This window comes from Filicampus tigris, chromosome 5 (genome assembly GCF_054856515.1).
Source record: "Filicampus tigris isolate MCC_2025a chromosome 5, RoL_Ftig_1.0, whole genome shotgun sequence".
Lineage (NCBI taxonomy): Eukaryota > Metazoa > Chordata > Actinopteri > Syngnathiformes > Syngnathidae > Filicampus > Filicampus tigris.
The window spans coordinates 25,494,864-25,510,607 of record NC_141221.1 but is presented as its reverse complement, the minus strand read 5'-3'; the positions used below and the strand labels follow the sequence as shown (position 1 = coordinate 25,510,607).

General features: G+C 40.2%; 1 protein-coding gene across 4 annotated transcripts in view; it reads left to right on the top strand.

Annotated features, from left to right (window-relative positions):
• LOC147147928 (dual specificity testis-specific protein kinase 1) overlaps nucleotides 1-13,788 on the top strand; it is a 31,987-nt gene extending 18,199 nt beyond the window's left edge. For all 4 annotated transcript variants that reach the window (XM_086030497.1, XM_086030495.1, XM_086030498.1 and 1 more), the window contains 6 exons: nucleotides 3,012-3,060; nucleotides 4,456-4,605; nucleotides 8,592-8,765; nucleotides 9,038-9,121; nucleotides 10,820-10,906; nucleotides 12,185-13,788. In XM_086030497.1, coding sequence (XP_085886623.1) covers nucleotides 3,012-3,060; nucleotides 4,456-4,605; nucleotides 8,592-8,765; nucleotides 9,038-9,121; nucleotides 10,820-10,906; nucleotides 12,185-12,289 — 649 coding nt within the window. In that variant the 3' untranslated portion in view covers nucleotides 12,290-13,788. The remainder of the gene's footprint in view (nucleotides 1-3,011; nucleotides 3,061-4,455; nucleotides 4,606-8,591; nucleotides 8,766-9,037; nucleotides 9,122-10,819; nucleotides 10,907-12,184) is intronic.
• The last annotated feature ends 1,956 nt before the right edge of the window (nucleotides 13,789-15,744 follow it).

The window sequence follows — 15,744 nt, the reverse complement described above, 5'->3', positions numbered from 1 at the left end:
ACCTCAACAATCTTATAATGAGAACCAAAACAAGGCCTGTATCAAAGCTTCTAGCTTTACAATGCTAAATGCAGCAACTGCTAAGGTTTGTCTAATATTGGGGCTAATATTGAACATTTTGCACTCTCCACACAAGACTCGCCGATTGTAAAGGAACAGGACGCTGTGTGTGACGTAGTACTCCCTGATGCTGATTGGCTGCCGTGAGGCGAAGAGGGAAGGTTCATTTGTTTTAGCTGCACCGAATGGGCGGATTTTCGGTGCTTCGCTCCGCGTCCCTCCGCTCCAAACGCATCATCCGTGCCGTCCCACACGCGACCGTGCCCGCCCGCGCTAACTACATTGACTTCAATTGATTCGTGCCGCCAGATTCAATTGAACATTCACATGTAGCAGCTCCGAAACTGCTCCTGCGCAATTTCTTTCTCCACATGGTGTTCCAGTCGGTGCTCCGGAAGCGGAGGGGAAATCAGCAAGCCAATCAGCAACCCGAAGGGCTGACTAATGGAAGCGCTCCCTGGACCGGGCGTCTCCGCCCATCCGTTTGGAGACTGACCTCTCTCATGTCCGCTGCACTGACAATTACCGCTGTTAAATAAAGCAGTCACATTACAACTCTCGACTCCGCTCACTTCGTCTCCTTCCATACATACAATGTGTGGTGGCAAGCGGTTCGTCAAACCATTAACCCTGAAGTGGGTGCCCAAAAAGTAAGCGGATTTGAATTGTAAATTAGCCAGCTAATGAGCTTTAAATAAACCTCTGCTGTTAGCATCTCTCCCGTTGCATGCATGGACGTTTTTCTTCTTCTTTTTTTTTTGGTGGGTGGGGGCAGACATAAGGACGGAACCGCTTTAAAAGGACGAGGACAGACGGGGTCGGAGGATGATCATTTTTATGAATAAGGACAGAGGGATGAGGACGGAAGGGTGCCCAGGTCGCCGACGGAGGACGGTGAACGGACCGGCAAAAAAAGAGTCCAATACACAGCTCTGCTAACAACCTATGACTAATAGCCATCTAACAGCCTAATTTACCACACGCGACATAGCTCCTCCTCCTCCTCGCCAGATGTAACGCTTCCTCTACTCTATAAGATTTTTCCCAGAGCAACGTGCTTAAGAGTAAGTAGAACTGTCAAATTGACTGGGACGCCGTAGTAAAAGGAATAATGGCTCGTAACTTAACTATTTTTATTATGTTTAATACCATAAAATTGCACCATGGTAATGAAATATACACAGAATTAAGCAAAGTCACGAGGCCAGGAGCATCTTATGCTTGTATACGCAGAGTAGTAACACTTCAAAGTTTGAAAACAGTCAAAATGACTGCTCTCGTACTCCTAGTGTTAAAAACAGCAACTTGCTTTCTTAACAGCTTAAGTCTATAAATGACAAGGAAAAAGAGGTTTGCTGTTTTACTGAGCAGCTCATTCAGAACCAAAACAAGAACCCATAAACACACACACACACACACACACAAGAGAAAACTGTACCAAGAAGACAACCTTTCAAGAAGCATTCACTTGAAGATTATTAGTATAATAGGTTTTATTAAATATGTTTACTTTCTTATTGTCTTATGATATGTTCACAATATTTGCTGCTGGAATTGAATTAGCACAATTGTGATTCTTAGCAATTCATGTCGCTAAATTTCAAGAAACTAAAATATTATTTTAGTCAGTGTTTGTTAAGACATATCACATTTGATTGAATTCATTTTAGGGCTGATTTGTAGATAAAAATTGTGTCGGTCACAAAACTAATTTCCCCATTGTTTTTGTTCAAACTTCTCAAAACAAGGAATTTCTTACAAAAGATTTTTAAAACTGGTGGTGTCTGTCATCTGATCTGTCATTGAGCGGGGTAAAAATAAAATTCAATAGGTGTCTGCACCTGTAGACAACCTGTCACCTGTGAGAAAAGTTCCCTTTCCCAAGAGTATAAGAAGAGTCTCAATGGTTTTGTTTTTTTTAACTGCTGTTGGCACAGCAAAAATGTCGGTGAATTAACAGGCTGGGGAGTGCCTTCTTAACCTGCTTAATTTATCCCCTTGACGTGTACTCTTGTGTGCTTTCGTAGGTAACCTAGTCGTTTGCAGGCATAAGCTAAAAAAAAAAAAAGTAAGTCTGCAGTTTAAACAATGAACATTTGATCCTTTACACTGAAAACACTGCATTACACTTTAGACTTTACTGAAATATTGAAATGAATATTAAAATTTAATTCTCTTGTCCTTGGAGTGGGCGGCACGGTGATCGCCTGGTTAGCACGTCCACCTCACAGTTCGGAGGTCGTGGGTTCGATCCCGGCTCCGGCCTCCCCGTGTGGAGTTTTCATGTTCTCCCCGTGCCTGCGTGGGTTTTCTCCGGGTACTCCGGTTTCCTCCCACATTCCAAAAACATGCATGGCAGGTTAATTGGACACTCTAAATTGCCCCTAGGTGTGATTGTGAGTGCGGTTGTTTGTTTGTCTCTGTGTGCCCTGCGATTGGCTGGCAACCGATTCAGGGTGTTCCCCGCCTACTGCCCAAAGACGGCTGGGATAGGCTCCAGCACGCCCCGCGACCCTTGTGTGGATAAGCGGTATAGATAATGGATGGATGTCCTTGGAGTCAGAGGTACCCGTGTCCAGCTGCCGATGCAGTGACCTTCGAAAATGAAACTACTTACTTGGAGGGTTTTGTTTTAATTTAGATTTTTTTTACTTTGCCTGGATCATGAGATTTAATAATACAAATTATATGACCTTATGTATTTCAATTTCAGTGCTGGTATGTTGATGGCTGTAATTGTATTTTCCATATATAACTACTACCACGGGTGATGTAAAAGGAAGACAACTATTGACCATGTCTATCAGGGGCCCTCGAAAAGAATATTTTGCATCATAGAATTGGTGGGCCTCAAATCCCTGGTTGCACCACTGCTTATTACTACTAACAGATACTTCAAGACACTTTATGACCAGAAAAGTCAATAACATGCATATTGCTTTTTCTTCTAGATATTTGGGAATATGTGTTAAAGAAGACAAACTCTATCCAATTTTAGAGGTAAGTCAAACTTTTTATTTGCTTTCTTGTTAGGCCAGTGGGTGGGGCTTGATTGCAAGAGCTTGGTGGCCAAGAACAGTGACCTGGCTGGTAACCAAAGGCAGATTGGCCTTGTCATCGACTTTGTACATCAATGCTATGGCCATTTTGGTGGCCTTAGTACTGGATCTCTGCTTTATGCAGATAATGGCGTTCTATTGGCTTCACCAGGCTTTCAAAGATGTATCACGCTGAATTAAATTTTTGTAGCTTTTAGCCATGTTAAAATGCTTTTTCCTCAGCAGAAAAGTGGTGATTTCCAGTGTTCATCTATTTTAAAATGTTCCTGCTCATTCCTCCTCTCTAAGCACCAGGCGGGTCCTCACATCACAATGTGAGGAGTCACCGTCGTACCGCCCCTGCCGTGTAAACACATGCCCACTTTCTCCAGAAGCCAACAGTTACTGTTTGTTGGGCAGCGCGCACTCCCGGCTTTGAGGTGACACTATGAAGGAGGCGCGGCAGCCATAAAGGGGAGAAGCGGGGTTTTGGTGAACCAGGCGTCTTACTTCGGGGTTAGAAAAATAGCCACCAAAATAACTACATTTCATAAGAAATGTGATTTCCATTGTGCTAAAGGTAATATATCATCATGTATATGCCAATTATTATTATAACGGCAGGGGTGCAGGGCTGTTCCATTTCATGGGCTGAACCATTCGGGTAAATCGCTCAGGCCATTCGTAAGTCCATTGCGATAAAACACTGCATTAAGTTATCTCTGGTCGTACTCAGCAAGCCTTCCAGCTTGCATCAAGTATATGGCCAAAGATTTAATACTCACTTTCCCAACAACTGACTGATAAAAATAACAGTTCTCAAGTGCACATTACAGAATGGCCGCTAACTGTGGGCAGCCTAAGGCACGCACACCTGCGCAATCAGGAAAGTGGTGATCACACCAGATAATTCCCCCCCCCCCCACCCCATACAGTAAAACTGCACATTTGTGAGTGGGCAATTGGAGGCAACCAACACACCTGTGCAATAACCATTCTGTCAAATCACCATTTGATATGCCACACCTGTGAGTTGGATGGATAAACTCAGCAAGGCAGAGCAACACCATTACTAAAATGTTTGGGCAGATTTGTGAAATATATTTGATTTATTTGTCTGTTTGTTTTACTCTGCTTTCTGAAGGAAGTGTCTCAATTGATAAATAAGGGCACACATAAAAAATACATTTGAGAGAAACTGGCCTTTTGTGTACACAGAAAAAGTCTTCGACCTTTGAGTTCTCTAATGTAAAATAGGAGCAAAAAACATTTATTTTTATTATTTTGTTCGGTGTAGTCATGTCGTACTTGCAAGGTTAATGAACAATGACAAAATTGCATTTCTGACCTGTATTAGTATGTGAATGGTGGCTGTCTTGAGGAGCTCCTGGCCAGGAAGGATGTTCCCCTGAGCTGGAAAGAGAAGGTGGACCTTGCCTGTGATATTAGCAGAGGAATGATCTACCTGCACTACAAGAATATTTACCACAGAGATCTCAACTCAAAAGTAAGACCAATTTATTTAGTCCTCACCACCTGTCTAAAGTGGCATCCACAAAATCTTTTATCCTGATTGGGGATTAAGTAGCTGGTTCTGTGCCACATCTCAAATATGTCACATTATTGGAAAGAGCAACAACAACACTAATCTGCAATCCACACCTTGAGTCCTTCAGTCCTCTTGGAGAAAAACATAATACAATACAAAAACATCAATCATGTTGTGCCAAAACTATATTGGGCAGGTTGACTTCAAGTTGAGTGTACACACAGGAGGACTCTATTTATTAATTAGTTGACTTCCAAAGGTTTTTTGGTTTCGGTTGCACTGGATATTACTTCGGTTTTAGGGGTATAACTAAGAAATGTTTGAATATTTTTACAAGCCACTGTATATTATCCAGTTAAGTTCCCTTATCTCATCCTTGAACCAATCAAACTTTTCTAATTCATCAAATTTTGAATTTCACAATAAGAATCAAAGAAAATCACAGGTTCCATCCTGACTGATTTTACTGCATGGATGGCCCTAACACAAATCCAATTTGACTAAGGGGCTCAAGATGATGGAATTTGATTTATATAAACAACATGTCGTTTGAACATCGCGAACATCGTAGGATGTGCAATGTTTTACCTTTTTTTTTTTTTCTTAGAACACGCAAACGTTTGTTTTGCTTCATAAAAGCAGCAAGCTACTCTGTGCTCTTACACAGCCTGTCTCGCTCACCCTCTCCCTCCTGCCAATCAGTCACCGGCCCCTCCCCCTCCACTCTCACAGCCACTGCTGTCTGCTCTGAAAACACTAACAGGCGACATGGAGGAGGAGACGACAGCGGCAGAAGCGGCAATGGATTTAGTCCCCAAAAGAAAGTCAACATCCGAAATATGAAAGTATTTCGGCTATAAAAAGGAATATTCAGAACAAGCAGTTGAAACTAAAAAGTGGGACCCGAGGTGAAACTTCATCTACTCAAAAAACAATTACAGACGCCTTTGCCAGCAAAACTCCTTATGATAAGAAGTCCAAGTAGCACCGAAAAATCACGGATGCAATATGTGTTACAGACCGTTTTAGTTATTGTTATATTTTTGTGAACAACTCAGGGGACTAATGCACCTGCTCTTAATTTTTAATATTTTTGTTCTGATTTGTTTACAACTTTGCTGCCGTTTCACAAAGGTTTTTTATCTTAATGTTATATTTTTTTAAACAACTCAGGCGCTAGTACATCTCCCTTTTATTTTTTAATATTTTATAGTTTAGTTTAAAGATGTTTATAACCCTGCTGCTGCTTAAGAGGTTTTTTATTTTCTTCTATTTTTTTTAAATGACTCAAGGGACTAGTGCACCTGCTCTTTTATTTTTTTTTGTTTAAAATATGTTAAATATTTTGCTGCTGTTTACATTGAAGTGTGAAATATAATGTTAAATAATCTATTATGTTGCAGAGACATGGCCTCCATGACCCCTTTCATATACAGCAATCATCATTCACAGATGAACCCCTTTAGTCAGGATTAAACAATATTATATGAATACAATAAGTGAGCCAAATTATTCAAAAAACAAATCTATTCAAGTCATCGGTGAAAATTCTTTTATTTTTAATATCGCAATATATATCGCAACTCCTCCTGCCCCAAAATCGCAATGTCATTTTTTTAAACACATTAACAGAATTGTGATCAATTAATGTCATGAGCTTGGGTTACAACAAACAATCTGCGATTAAGTCACCCCCCTCAAATCTATTTAAGTACTGTTGATGAAAACAGTATTTTAAACCCATAATAAAAGGTTTCCATCCCACACCACCACCAAAAAAGGCAAATTACATTCCATAGTCCTAATACTGTGCCTGATTCACTGCAGGTTCCAAGATTGAGGTTGAGACCCTTAAAATTAGTGCTTACGTATGCTTTCCTACCTCTAAATCGTGAAAGGAATGTTTTCCACTTCGGTTTCCCATACTGTTAATTTCTTGGCAGAGAGGTTGGGATAGATTCAGAAGGAAGTTCTCGTATTGACGTTATTTCCCAAAAGCAACTTAAAATGGCTACAGGGTCGAAAAGACCTCTGCAAGTAATTACATCCAGATGCGGAGATGCAACATGTGTACATATTAGAAAATTTTACAAATACTGTACACACATGCGGCACGGTTAGCACATCCGCCTCACAGTACAAAGTTCCAGAGTTCGAATACGGGCTCCGGCCTTCCTGTGTGGAGTTTTCATGTTCTCCCCGTGCCTGCGTGGGTTTTCTCCAGGTGCTCTGGTTTCCTCTCACATTCCAAAAACATGCATAGTAGGTTAATTGAGCACTCTATATTGTTCCTAGGTGTGATTGTGGGTGTGAATGTTTGTTTGTCTCAGTGTGCCCTGCAATTAGCTGACAACCAATTCGGGGTGTACCCCGCCTACTGCCCGATAACAGCTGGGATAGGCTCGGCACCCCTGCGACTCTAGTGAGGATAAACCGTTTGGATAATGGATGAATGTACACAAATTCAATTCGGATTTTCCTGTTGATATATCATCTACCTTACAAAATCAACACTTTAATTTGTGAAGTTAATAATAATTATAAATTATAATGATAATTTCTTATTGAAATATAAATTCCAAGTTTATTTTATGGGGAGCCAGGGGAGGGGAAAGTTTACTAAAGTCTATGACAGGGATGGTCAACTTAAATGCTCTTGGGGGCTACACTTTTATATCAGAGCTACTGGAAGGCCAGATAGCATTATAATAAAATGTATGGCAAAAATGCTCTTTTGAACATGAACAAAATATGTGCTCTAACTATATTTAATTTTTGAGAATGCATTTTTCTTTGCAAGTACAAAAGTTCCACTATCCTAACCCAACAGCATTGGGTTTGAAGCAAAACCAAAATAACCACATACTGTAATTTATTTTCCTGTGCAAAGGGCTCGCTTGCATAAAACGCATTCAAAGATGACACAAGACTGCTAATAAAAAAAAAAAAAAGGGAACTAAGTAAGAACACATTTAGGTTTATTTTTTCCGAGCGCCTAGTGCACCCATGGGGACTGGCCGGGCTCAGCCCGAAAAGGCAACGTGGGTCCCCTTTTTTGGAGTCCTTGGAGGGTGTGCTGGGGAGCGCTCCTCCTGGGGACTGCATCGTTCTGGAGGGGGACTTCAATGCTCTGGACTTCCTGTGCGAGTATGCATGTTCTCCCGCAGCGCAGGTTTTCTCCGGAAATGCTGCCTTACTCCCACATACCAAAAACATGCATGTTAACTTCATTGATAAGACTAAATTGTCCATAGGTGTGAATGTGAGTGTCAAAGGTTGTTTGTGCCTGGCTGCCTCTGCCCCAAAGTTAGTTGAGGTTGGCTCTAGTTCACCAACACAAGTGAGGAATAATAAGATGATTAGAAAATTAAATGGATGGATGGACATTTCCAATCAGGAAATAGAAAGTATCAACATGCAGACCTATTTTTGATGTTTACATAGACCAACAGGAACCTACTTTTGGATAACCTTCCTATAGTACAGAGTACAGTACTTCACATACTTCAACCCACAAAAATTGTAACAACACCAATATCTGACGTCTGCCTCTTTTCACACATTCAGCGCTTAACTCACATACGCAATTTCCTATGCAAAGCAAGGATATATGTCGGTCAATTTTCCCCATTTGTGACGGACGGTGCTTTGTACCACACAGGCGGTCTTTGTTCTCTTTTGAACCACTCCACAGATGGTGCAGGTGAATTATTTAGTGCACAGGAAACGTGCTGACATCAGAGACAAGTGATAGATAAAGTGACATTAGAATCTATTTGGAAGGCAAAAAAGTGATCACTTCATTTCAGAGAAGACGGAATAGCTGTGCGTTCAAAGATGAGCAGAAACTGAAAGATTAATTGAACACCAAGGGCTTGTTGCTATGAAAACCTGCCTCACTCTGCCCTCTGCTGGTCAAATGTTATATCGTTGTTTCTCTGCAGAACTGTCTGATCCGAATGACATCCCGAGGTCGGGAAGCCCTAGTGACAGACTTTGGTCTTGCGAGAGAGGTGGTGGAACTGCCAGTCAAAGACCCTGGCAGGAAGCTTTCATTAGTGGGTTCCGCGTTTTGGATGGCCCCTGAGATGCTCCGAGGCGAGCCGTACGACCGCAAGGTATAAGATCAAATCTGTTTTAACTTTGGCAAAACCATATACAAAATACTAAAATAGGTATTTATTGCTACATTATTTTGGGGAAAATACATTAGGGTACTTTATTTCAAGACAAATCCCCGTTATTACTCATCATGAGATAAATAGGCTTGTAGTGTTTATCCACAGGGTGTGAAAATGTTTGAACGTAATATTTTTCTACTCATCACCACACTCTTTATGTTCATTGTTCAATATAACAGATGTGTGTTTTGCATGTTACCTCTCTTTAGGTGGATGTTTTCTCCTTTGGAATTTTACTTTGTGAAATCCTGGCCAGGATTCCTGCTGACCCAGAAATAATGCCCAGAACACAGGTAGAGTATCAGCAGTTGTTAATATTCGTATAGACAAAGTCACAAAAATGCACTAAACGATGCCTTGATAATAATGCAAAAGAGCAAGGCCGCAGACTGGATTTGAACCCACCACCATTGAACTGAGAGGCGGCTGTGCCACCGCGTAGTCAACCCGTCAAACAATATAGAAATGGCACGCTTCTTTTTTACATTGTTTTGCAAGCTGCAGAAAAGTTTTGTTTTCCATGAAAAAAGTATTATCTGCCTGTACCATAATGAAACTATTGTCATCCTACTAAAGGACAATGCATCAATATCAATAAATGCATTCCCCAAAATACTAAAATACTGTTTTACTGTGTTTTAATATGAAGCGTTTTTTATGTAACACAGCTACGTCATGTTATCTCTTAAAAAAGTTCACATTTAAAAACAAAGAACGCCAATAACTTAAAGGGAAGTCAACCCAAACATATTTTTTTCAAGAACATGTTCCCAGCAGACCCACTAGTTGAAACATTCTGAATAATTTAGCCTTTGGGGAATATAAATTAAGCAGCAAAATGCACCCGCTTTTAGCCATCTCTGGGGGCGGCCATTTTGTCTTCTGTCGACTGAAAATAACATCACAACTGCTCACAACGACCAATCACGACTGACCTTTTTTCTGAATCTGAGCCGTGATTGGTCGTTGTGAGCAGTTGTCATGTCATTTTCAGTCGACAGAAGACAAAATGGCCGCCCCCAGAGATGGCTAAAAACGAGTGAATTAACACTTATTCCACAAACGCAATATTTATCAGAATGCCTTGTTTCAACTAGTGGGCTTGCATAGAACATATTCCTGCGCAAACACATCAGGCATGTTTTAGTACAAACTGAATTTAATGCCTGTAACTAAAAAAAGAAAAAAGAAAGGCTGGGAAACAAGTTGAAGTAAAGCAAAACAGGCATCTCTAAGATTCAAGAAAATCAGAAAATCGAGTAACGTCTTGGTGGCTAGCAGCTACGTGATGGACACGTTCCTTTGCGATCAAAACATGACGTTTATGTTGCCCCAAAATTCACGCTATGCAGGTTGTGTCCTGCAGGTTCCCACTTCCTAACGTTCGAGACCGCTTCCGCAAGAATAGAAAAGTAGTTGTCCTTCCACTCATTCTTAAATGAATGCTCAGGCCCAAGCTCACAAAGAATGAACTGTGGCCGCTGATAGCACCGTCTCAATAGCATGTCATTTGCAGCCGCAGGTTGCAGTTTTTCCCTTGATTTTCCCCTGGTTGCAATAAGCCACACATGGCAACGGATAAATGTTGGCTTGGTGACAAGAACACCATGGCAGAACCATGGCAGTTAAGAAGAGAAAGATTAATTTTTCAGAACGCGAGCTTGGGGTCCTGACCGAGGGAATTTTTTGGGGGGGTGCCAATATCTGTATTTTTGGGGTCTAACTATCCCTCCTCCCCTCAATGGTATAATAATTATGATAATATAATAATATCAATTATACATGGCTTTTTGCTTTTCATGGGTCGGCACGGTTCCAATCTCCCGCCAAAAGTCTGAGTCCACTGCACTTTATTTAACTGCAAATGGGTCCGCATGAGACCTTGACTCAGTCCCGACCCGGACTGTGCCGCCATTTTAAGATTGTTGCGCTAGATTGTCCAAACTTTGTGAAATGCAATTAATGTATGGTTGTTATTATATGTATTTTAGGACTATGGGTTGGATACAAATGCATTCAAGGAGATGGTGAGAGACTGTCCTCAACATCTCTTGGAACTGGCAGCCAGCTGCTGTATGGTGGGTACAGTATTTGTTTTGTACATGCAACTACAACTACTCTGGTCCACATAAACCATTTCAGTCATCGGTCATTATAAATGCGGTACGTTCATTTGGGCTCAATATCCCGAAAACACACTAACTTGTGTGTGCCATGTGTGTGTTAGGGGCCCTGAACATGACCACTCAATCCTTAAGTGTTCCTTGGGAGCTTAGAAAATCAGTTTTACTGATGTATGTGTCTCATAACTGGACCCAAGGTTTCTAGTCAGGTTCCGCAAACTTTTTTGAGTTGTGACACTGTTGGGCCCCCTATGAGTTAGGTTGTGGTGGGCCTGTCAGTAAAGGTACGAGCCCCGTATATTCAGTATTTTGAAGATATACGGTAATAATGTTGCCATCAATGATTATGCATACACACACAGATTAATTTCTAATTCTCTCATACATATCAACTTTTTGATTGACTGTCAGAAGTGTAACTTATTCACCGCCATGGAGGCGATGATTGCTGATTTAGGAGCACTTAGCTGGTGATCTTAATTAAGTAACTGCTTGAGTGAGAATGGATGATTGTTCAAAGTGGACGCACTGTTTTTTTGTTTGCTTTTTTTCCACAAGTTCGTGTTGATTTCATTGTACTTATTAATGGAATTTGTACTGGCCCAGTTGGAGCAGTGTCTGTAACTTAGACCAATGCATGAAATAGAACAGGACGCCTGCCATTTTGTTTTGATTGCAAGGTTCATACACTGACAAATGACTGATTAGGAAATCCCCCCCGAATTAATCGCAATCAGGAGCAGGTATTTTTAAACTAGTTAAACAGTGATGACTTTTTTTTGTTGGTGCTTTTTTTTTTGTTTTTTTTTGCTTAAGCTGTTTAAGGTGGGCAGAGCCTGTTGTCAAAGTTTGGCTGCCATTTTGAGGATTTGCCATGAAAAAAGAGTGAGGAGCCAAAAAGTGTTACTGTTATTTTTAGTCTGCAGCAGAATTGGAAACCACCCTGCTGTTCTGATGCGATACACAGTCCATCTAATAATGTCAGAGAATTTTTTTTAGTCATATTGATGACTCTGATGTAGCTAAATGAGGTAACCAAAATATTAGGAGCTGCCCTCAGTAGGATGCGGTGCATTAGGATAAATATATTGGTAAATTAATACCACTCTGAAAGATGCAGTCATAAAACATTCAGATAAAAGCATTGTACTAAAATGCAATAAACGTCTCAACTTCTGTTACTTTCTAGTGGCAGTCCACTGCTTTTGTCAATTGTGTTTCTTTGTCCCTTAGGTTGAGTCCTTCAGACGTCCAGCATTCACAGAGTTGTTAGATGAGTTAGGAGAATTTGCAGAGAGTCTGGAACCATCGTCAAAATCAGAACTGGCTTTGACCTGAATTGCCAAGGAGACGAATCACTGGAGGCTCTGGAAGAACAGCATCGCCCTGATTGAGAGAGAATCATCTTTCATCCACCTGCGACAAGACTGCTCAACTGAGACGGTGCAAATATTTTTGTTGTTTTCGGGAAGGAATATGACGACTTGTCATGGACACTTTTTTTATTGACACTTGCATTTTTATGAATACACTGAGAGGAGTGTATACTGTACACAGTAAGTTGTTTCTTTTTTTCTTTATTTTTTTCCCATGTCTAATCAGACCAAAAGGTAACAAGCTCTTTTCTTTTTTTTCCGGTCTTGACTAAGGGTTTGGCTTGTAACCAACTATAGAGACAGTCACGTCTGTTGATGTAGTTTATCCTTTTTCCAATTCATCTACTCAGTAGTTCCTCAGTTTTTCATTTAGGCAAGGTTAGGTTTGACAACTACTGTCATCGGAAATCAGGGCAGCAGCAAGGATTGCACTCAAAATTGCCCAAGAGAACAGCCTTTGAATACAAACACCAGGGCTTTCAAATCAGGAGCAGAAGAGATTGTGCTTTTGACTTTGTGCACTTGTTGACTTTGCGGACTTCTAGGCTGGCTTTTGTGATGATGAGACAACACTGGGAGAAGGGTCAATTGGCCTTCTCCACAATAAATATAATGTAATGAAAGATCCGCAAAGGCATCAGCTATTTAAATAGAAATAGGGTTGTCCGATATCATCGGAAATAAGCGCAGATCACGTGATTTTCAACTGATCAGTATTGACTGACAAAGACCGGCTTTTTAAATTTTCTTAGTTTCGAAAGTGAAGAATAATATATTTAGTTCTTTATTTGAATTGAACCACTGCTGATTTACGGCCATATGAAAAGGTGTCATCTTGCGATATCTTTATTTAAAAAAAAAAATACAGTACATAAAAATACAATTAAGATAATTGAAACAATTCGGATGTAGTCTTATTTTTCTTCTCCATTCTATTGCATGGGTACTGGGTCGGGACACGGTATCGGCAGATACTCAAAATCAAGTGACTTGGACTCGGGTGCAAAAACACGAAAGACAACATAACTACAGTTTATGGAGAAATTAATTAATAACATGCTGTATTACAAACTGGAATTTACACTATGGAGTTTTGGATTAGAAAGTTATTTTGGATTTAAAAGGGCAGATAGTGGTATACGGGGTATTTTTCTACAGAAGGACTTCAAGATTACAAAATTTATAGCTTGGATGTATATATATTGATCTGCATTCAGAGTGCTTTTCTGTGTTTGCTAATACAGTTTCCATGTTCCAAACTAATGAACCTTTTTTCATTTGTTTTTTGTATTACCGAATGAAAAACATTATAAATAAAGTTTGAATCCCATTGCACACAATGATTTATGCAAATGACACTTCAAGATGTTTGCTTTTCAGTTACCAAACAACAATAGGATCATTAGGAGGCCTCTACCATACATATTTATGTTTCAGTGTTTTTTTGTGGCGGCACGTCTGGTTAGCACGTCTGCCTCACAGTTCAGAGGTCGTGGGTTCGGTCCCGGCTCCGGCCTCCCTGTGTGGAGTTTGCATGTTCTCCCCGTGCCTGCGTGGGTTTTCTCCGGGTACTCCGGTTTCCTCCCACATTCCAAAAACATGCATGGTAATTTGATTGGACTCTCTAAATTGCCCCTAGGTGTGATTGTGAGTGTGGATGTTTGTCTCTGCGTGCTCTGCGATTGGCTGGCAACCAATTCGGGGTGTCCCCCGCCTACTGCCCAAAGACAGCTGGGATAGGCTCCAGCACGCCCTTGTGAGGATAAGCGGTATCGATAATGAATGGATGGATGGATGTTTTTTTGTTGTTTTTTTAACTGCATTGTCTTCAACATACCTTAAAGTGAGAAGTAATACCCACTACTATATGCCTCTACTCGATGAAGGAATAAATAAAAGTGAAAATTATACCAAATATAAAAAATATATAATTTAAATAAGTAAAATAAAATATAAATAAATTGATATTTAAGTGTATTTAAATATTTATTTTTGTATTTATTTCCACATTTATTTTTAATTTTCAATGTTTTTATTTTTTTATTTATCAATCCATCGATCAATTATCTACCTGTATACCACTTATCCTCACAAGGGTCGCGGGCGTGCTGGAGCCTATCCCAGCTGTTATCGGGCAGTTAGGCGGGGGACACCCTGAATTGGTTGCCAGCCAATCGCAGGGCACACAGAGACAAACCAACATTCACACTCACAACCACACCTATAGGGGCAATTTAGAGTGTCCAATTAACCTACCGTGCATATTTTTGGAATGTGGGAGGAAACCGGAGTTCACGGAGAAAACCCACGCAGGCACGGGGAGAACATGCAAACTCCACACAGGAAGGCCGGGGCCGCATTCGAACCCACGACCTCAGCACTGTGAGGCGGACATGTTTACCGTCTCTCTTCAGAACAACAACATTTCTTCATGTCAGCATGAAATGCAGAAGGAAATGTTATTCAAATGAGGGGGCGGTCCTGAGTGTGGCTTAAGTTTACCTATTCGCCAATTGGGTAGGTTGATGGTGCTTGCTGTAGTAACAAATCGTCACATATAAACCAATAGGCGAATAGCTCAACCAAAGACACACTTACAACTGCCCCCTCATTTCAATAACATTTCCTTCTGCACTGCAGGACCGAAACTGCCAAAATCAGAAATAAAGAAATAAAAGTAAAAATAAAAAATATAATTGAAGAAATACATTTAAAAAATATATATGGAAATAAGAACAAGAAAAAAATATATAATACAAAAATACAAAAAAAGTAAAAATAAATACAAAAATACAAAAATATATAAAAAAAAAAATAGCAAAATAAATGTGGAAATATATACAAAATAAATATATAAAAAATACAGTTAAATATGAATTTATTTATATTTTATTTATTTCAATTATATTGTTTATATTTGTTTCTATTTTCACTTAATTTGGCAGTTTTGGTCCTCCATACTACTCCAACCTCTGGTCACAACAAATTGAGCTACCGCTAATTGATGCTGTAACCACATTTTAATCAGATCACTGACCAACGAGCAACTGAAATGTGAATTGTTAAAATGGTACATATGTGTTTTACTGCTAAAGGCAATTCGACAAGCTGGTTCGTGGCCCTCCTAAGGCTTGCAATGGTTAATTATGATTTTTTAGTCTTTGAAGCCATCTGAATATATTCAGACTGGTCGAAAGACTTGGAAATAATGGACTGAAGTGAGGAGACGCATGCACACACTTGTTTTTGAAAAGCGTGCCCTCTCCAGGGTGTTATCAAGGTCCAGTGCTCCTTGCGGCTCAGTGAGAATAAATTATGCATATTCAGAACTGTGTTTCTATGGTGTCCTGTTTAATGACGGAGAATATGCTTGTGCGGCTCTAATCCAAATGTGATGAACAGGAGGAAAGTTTCAAA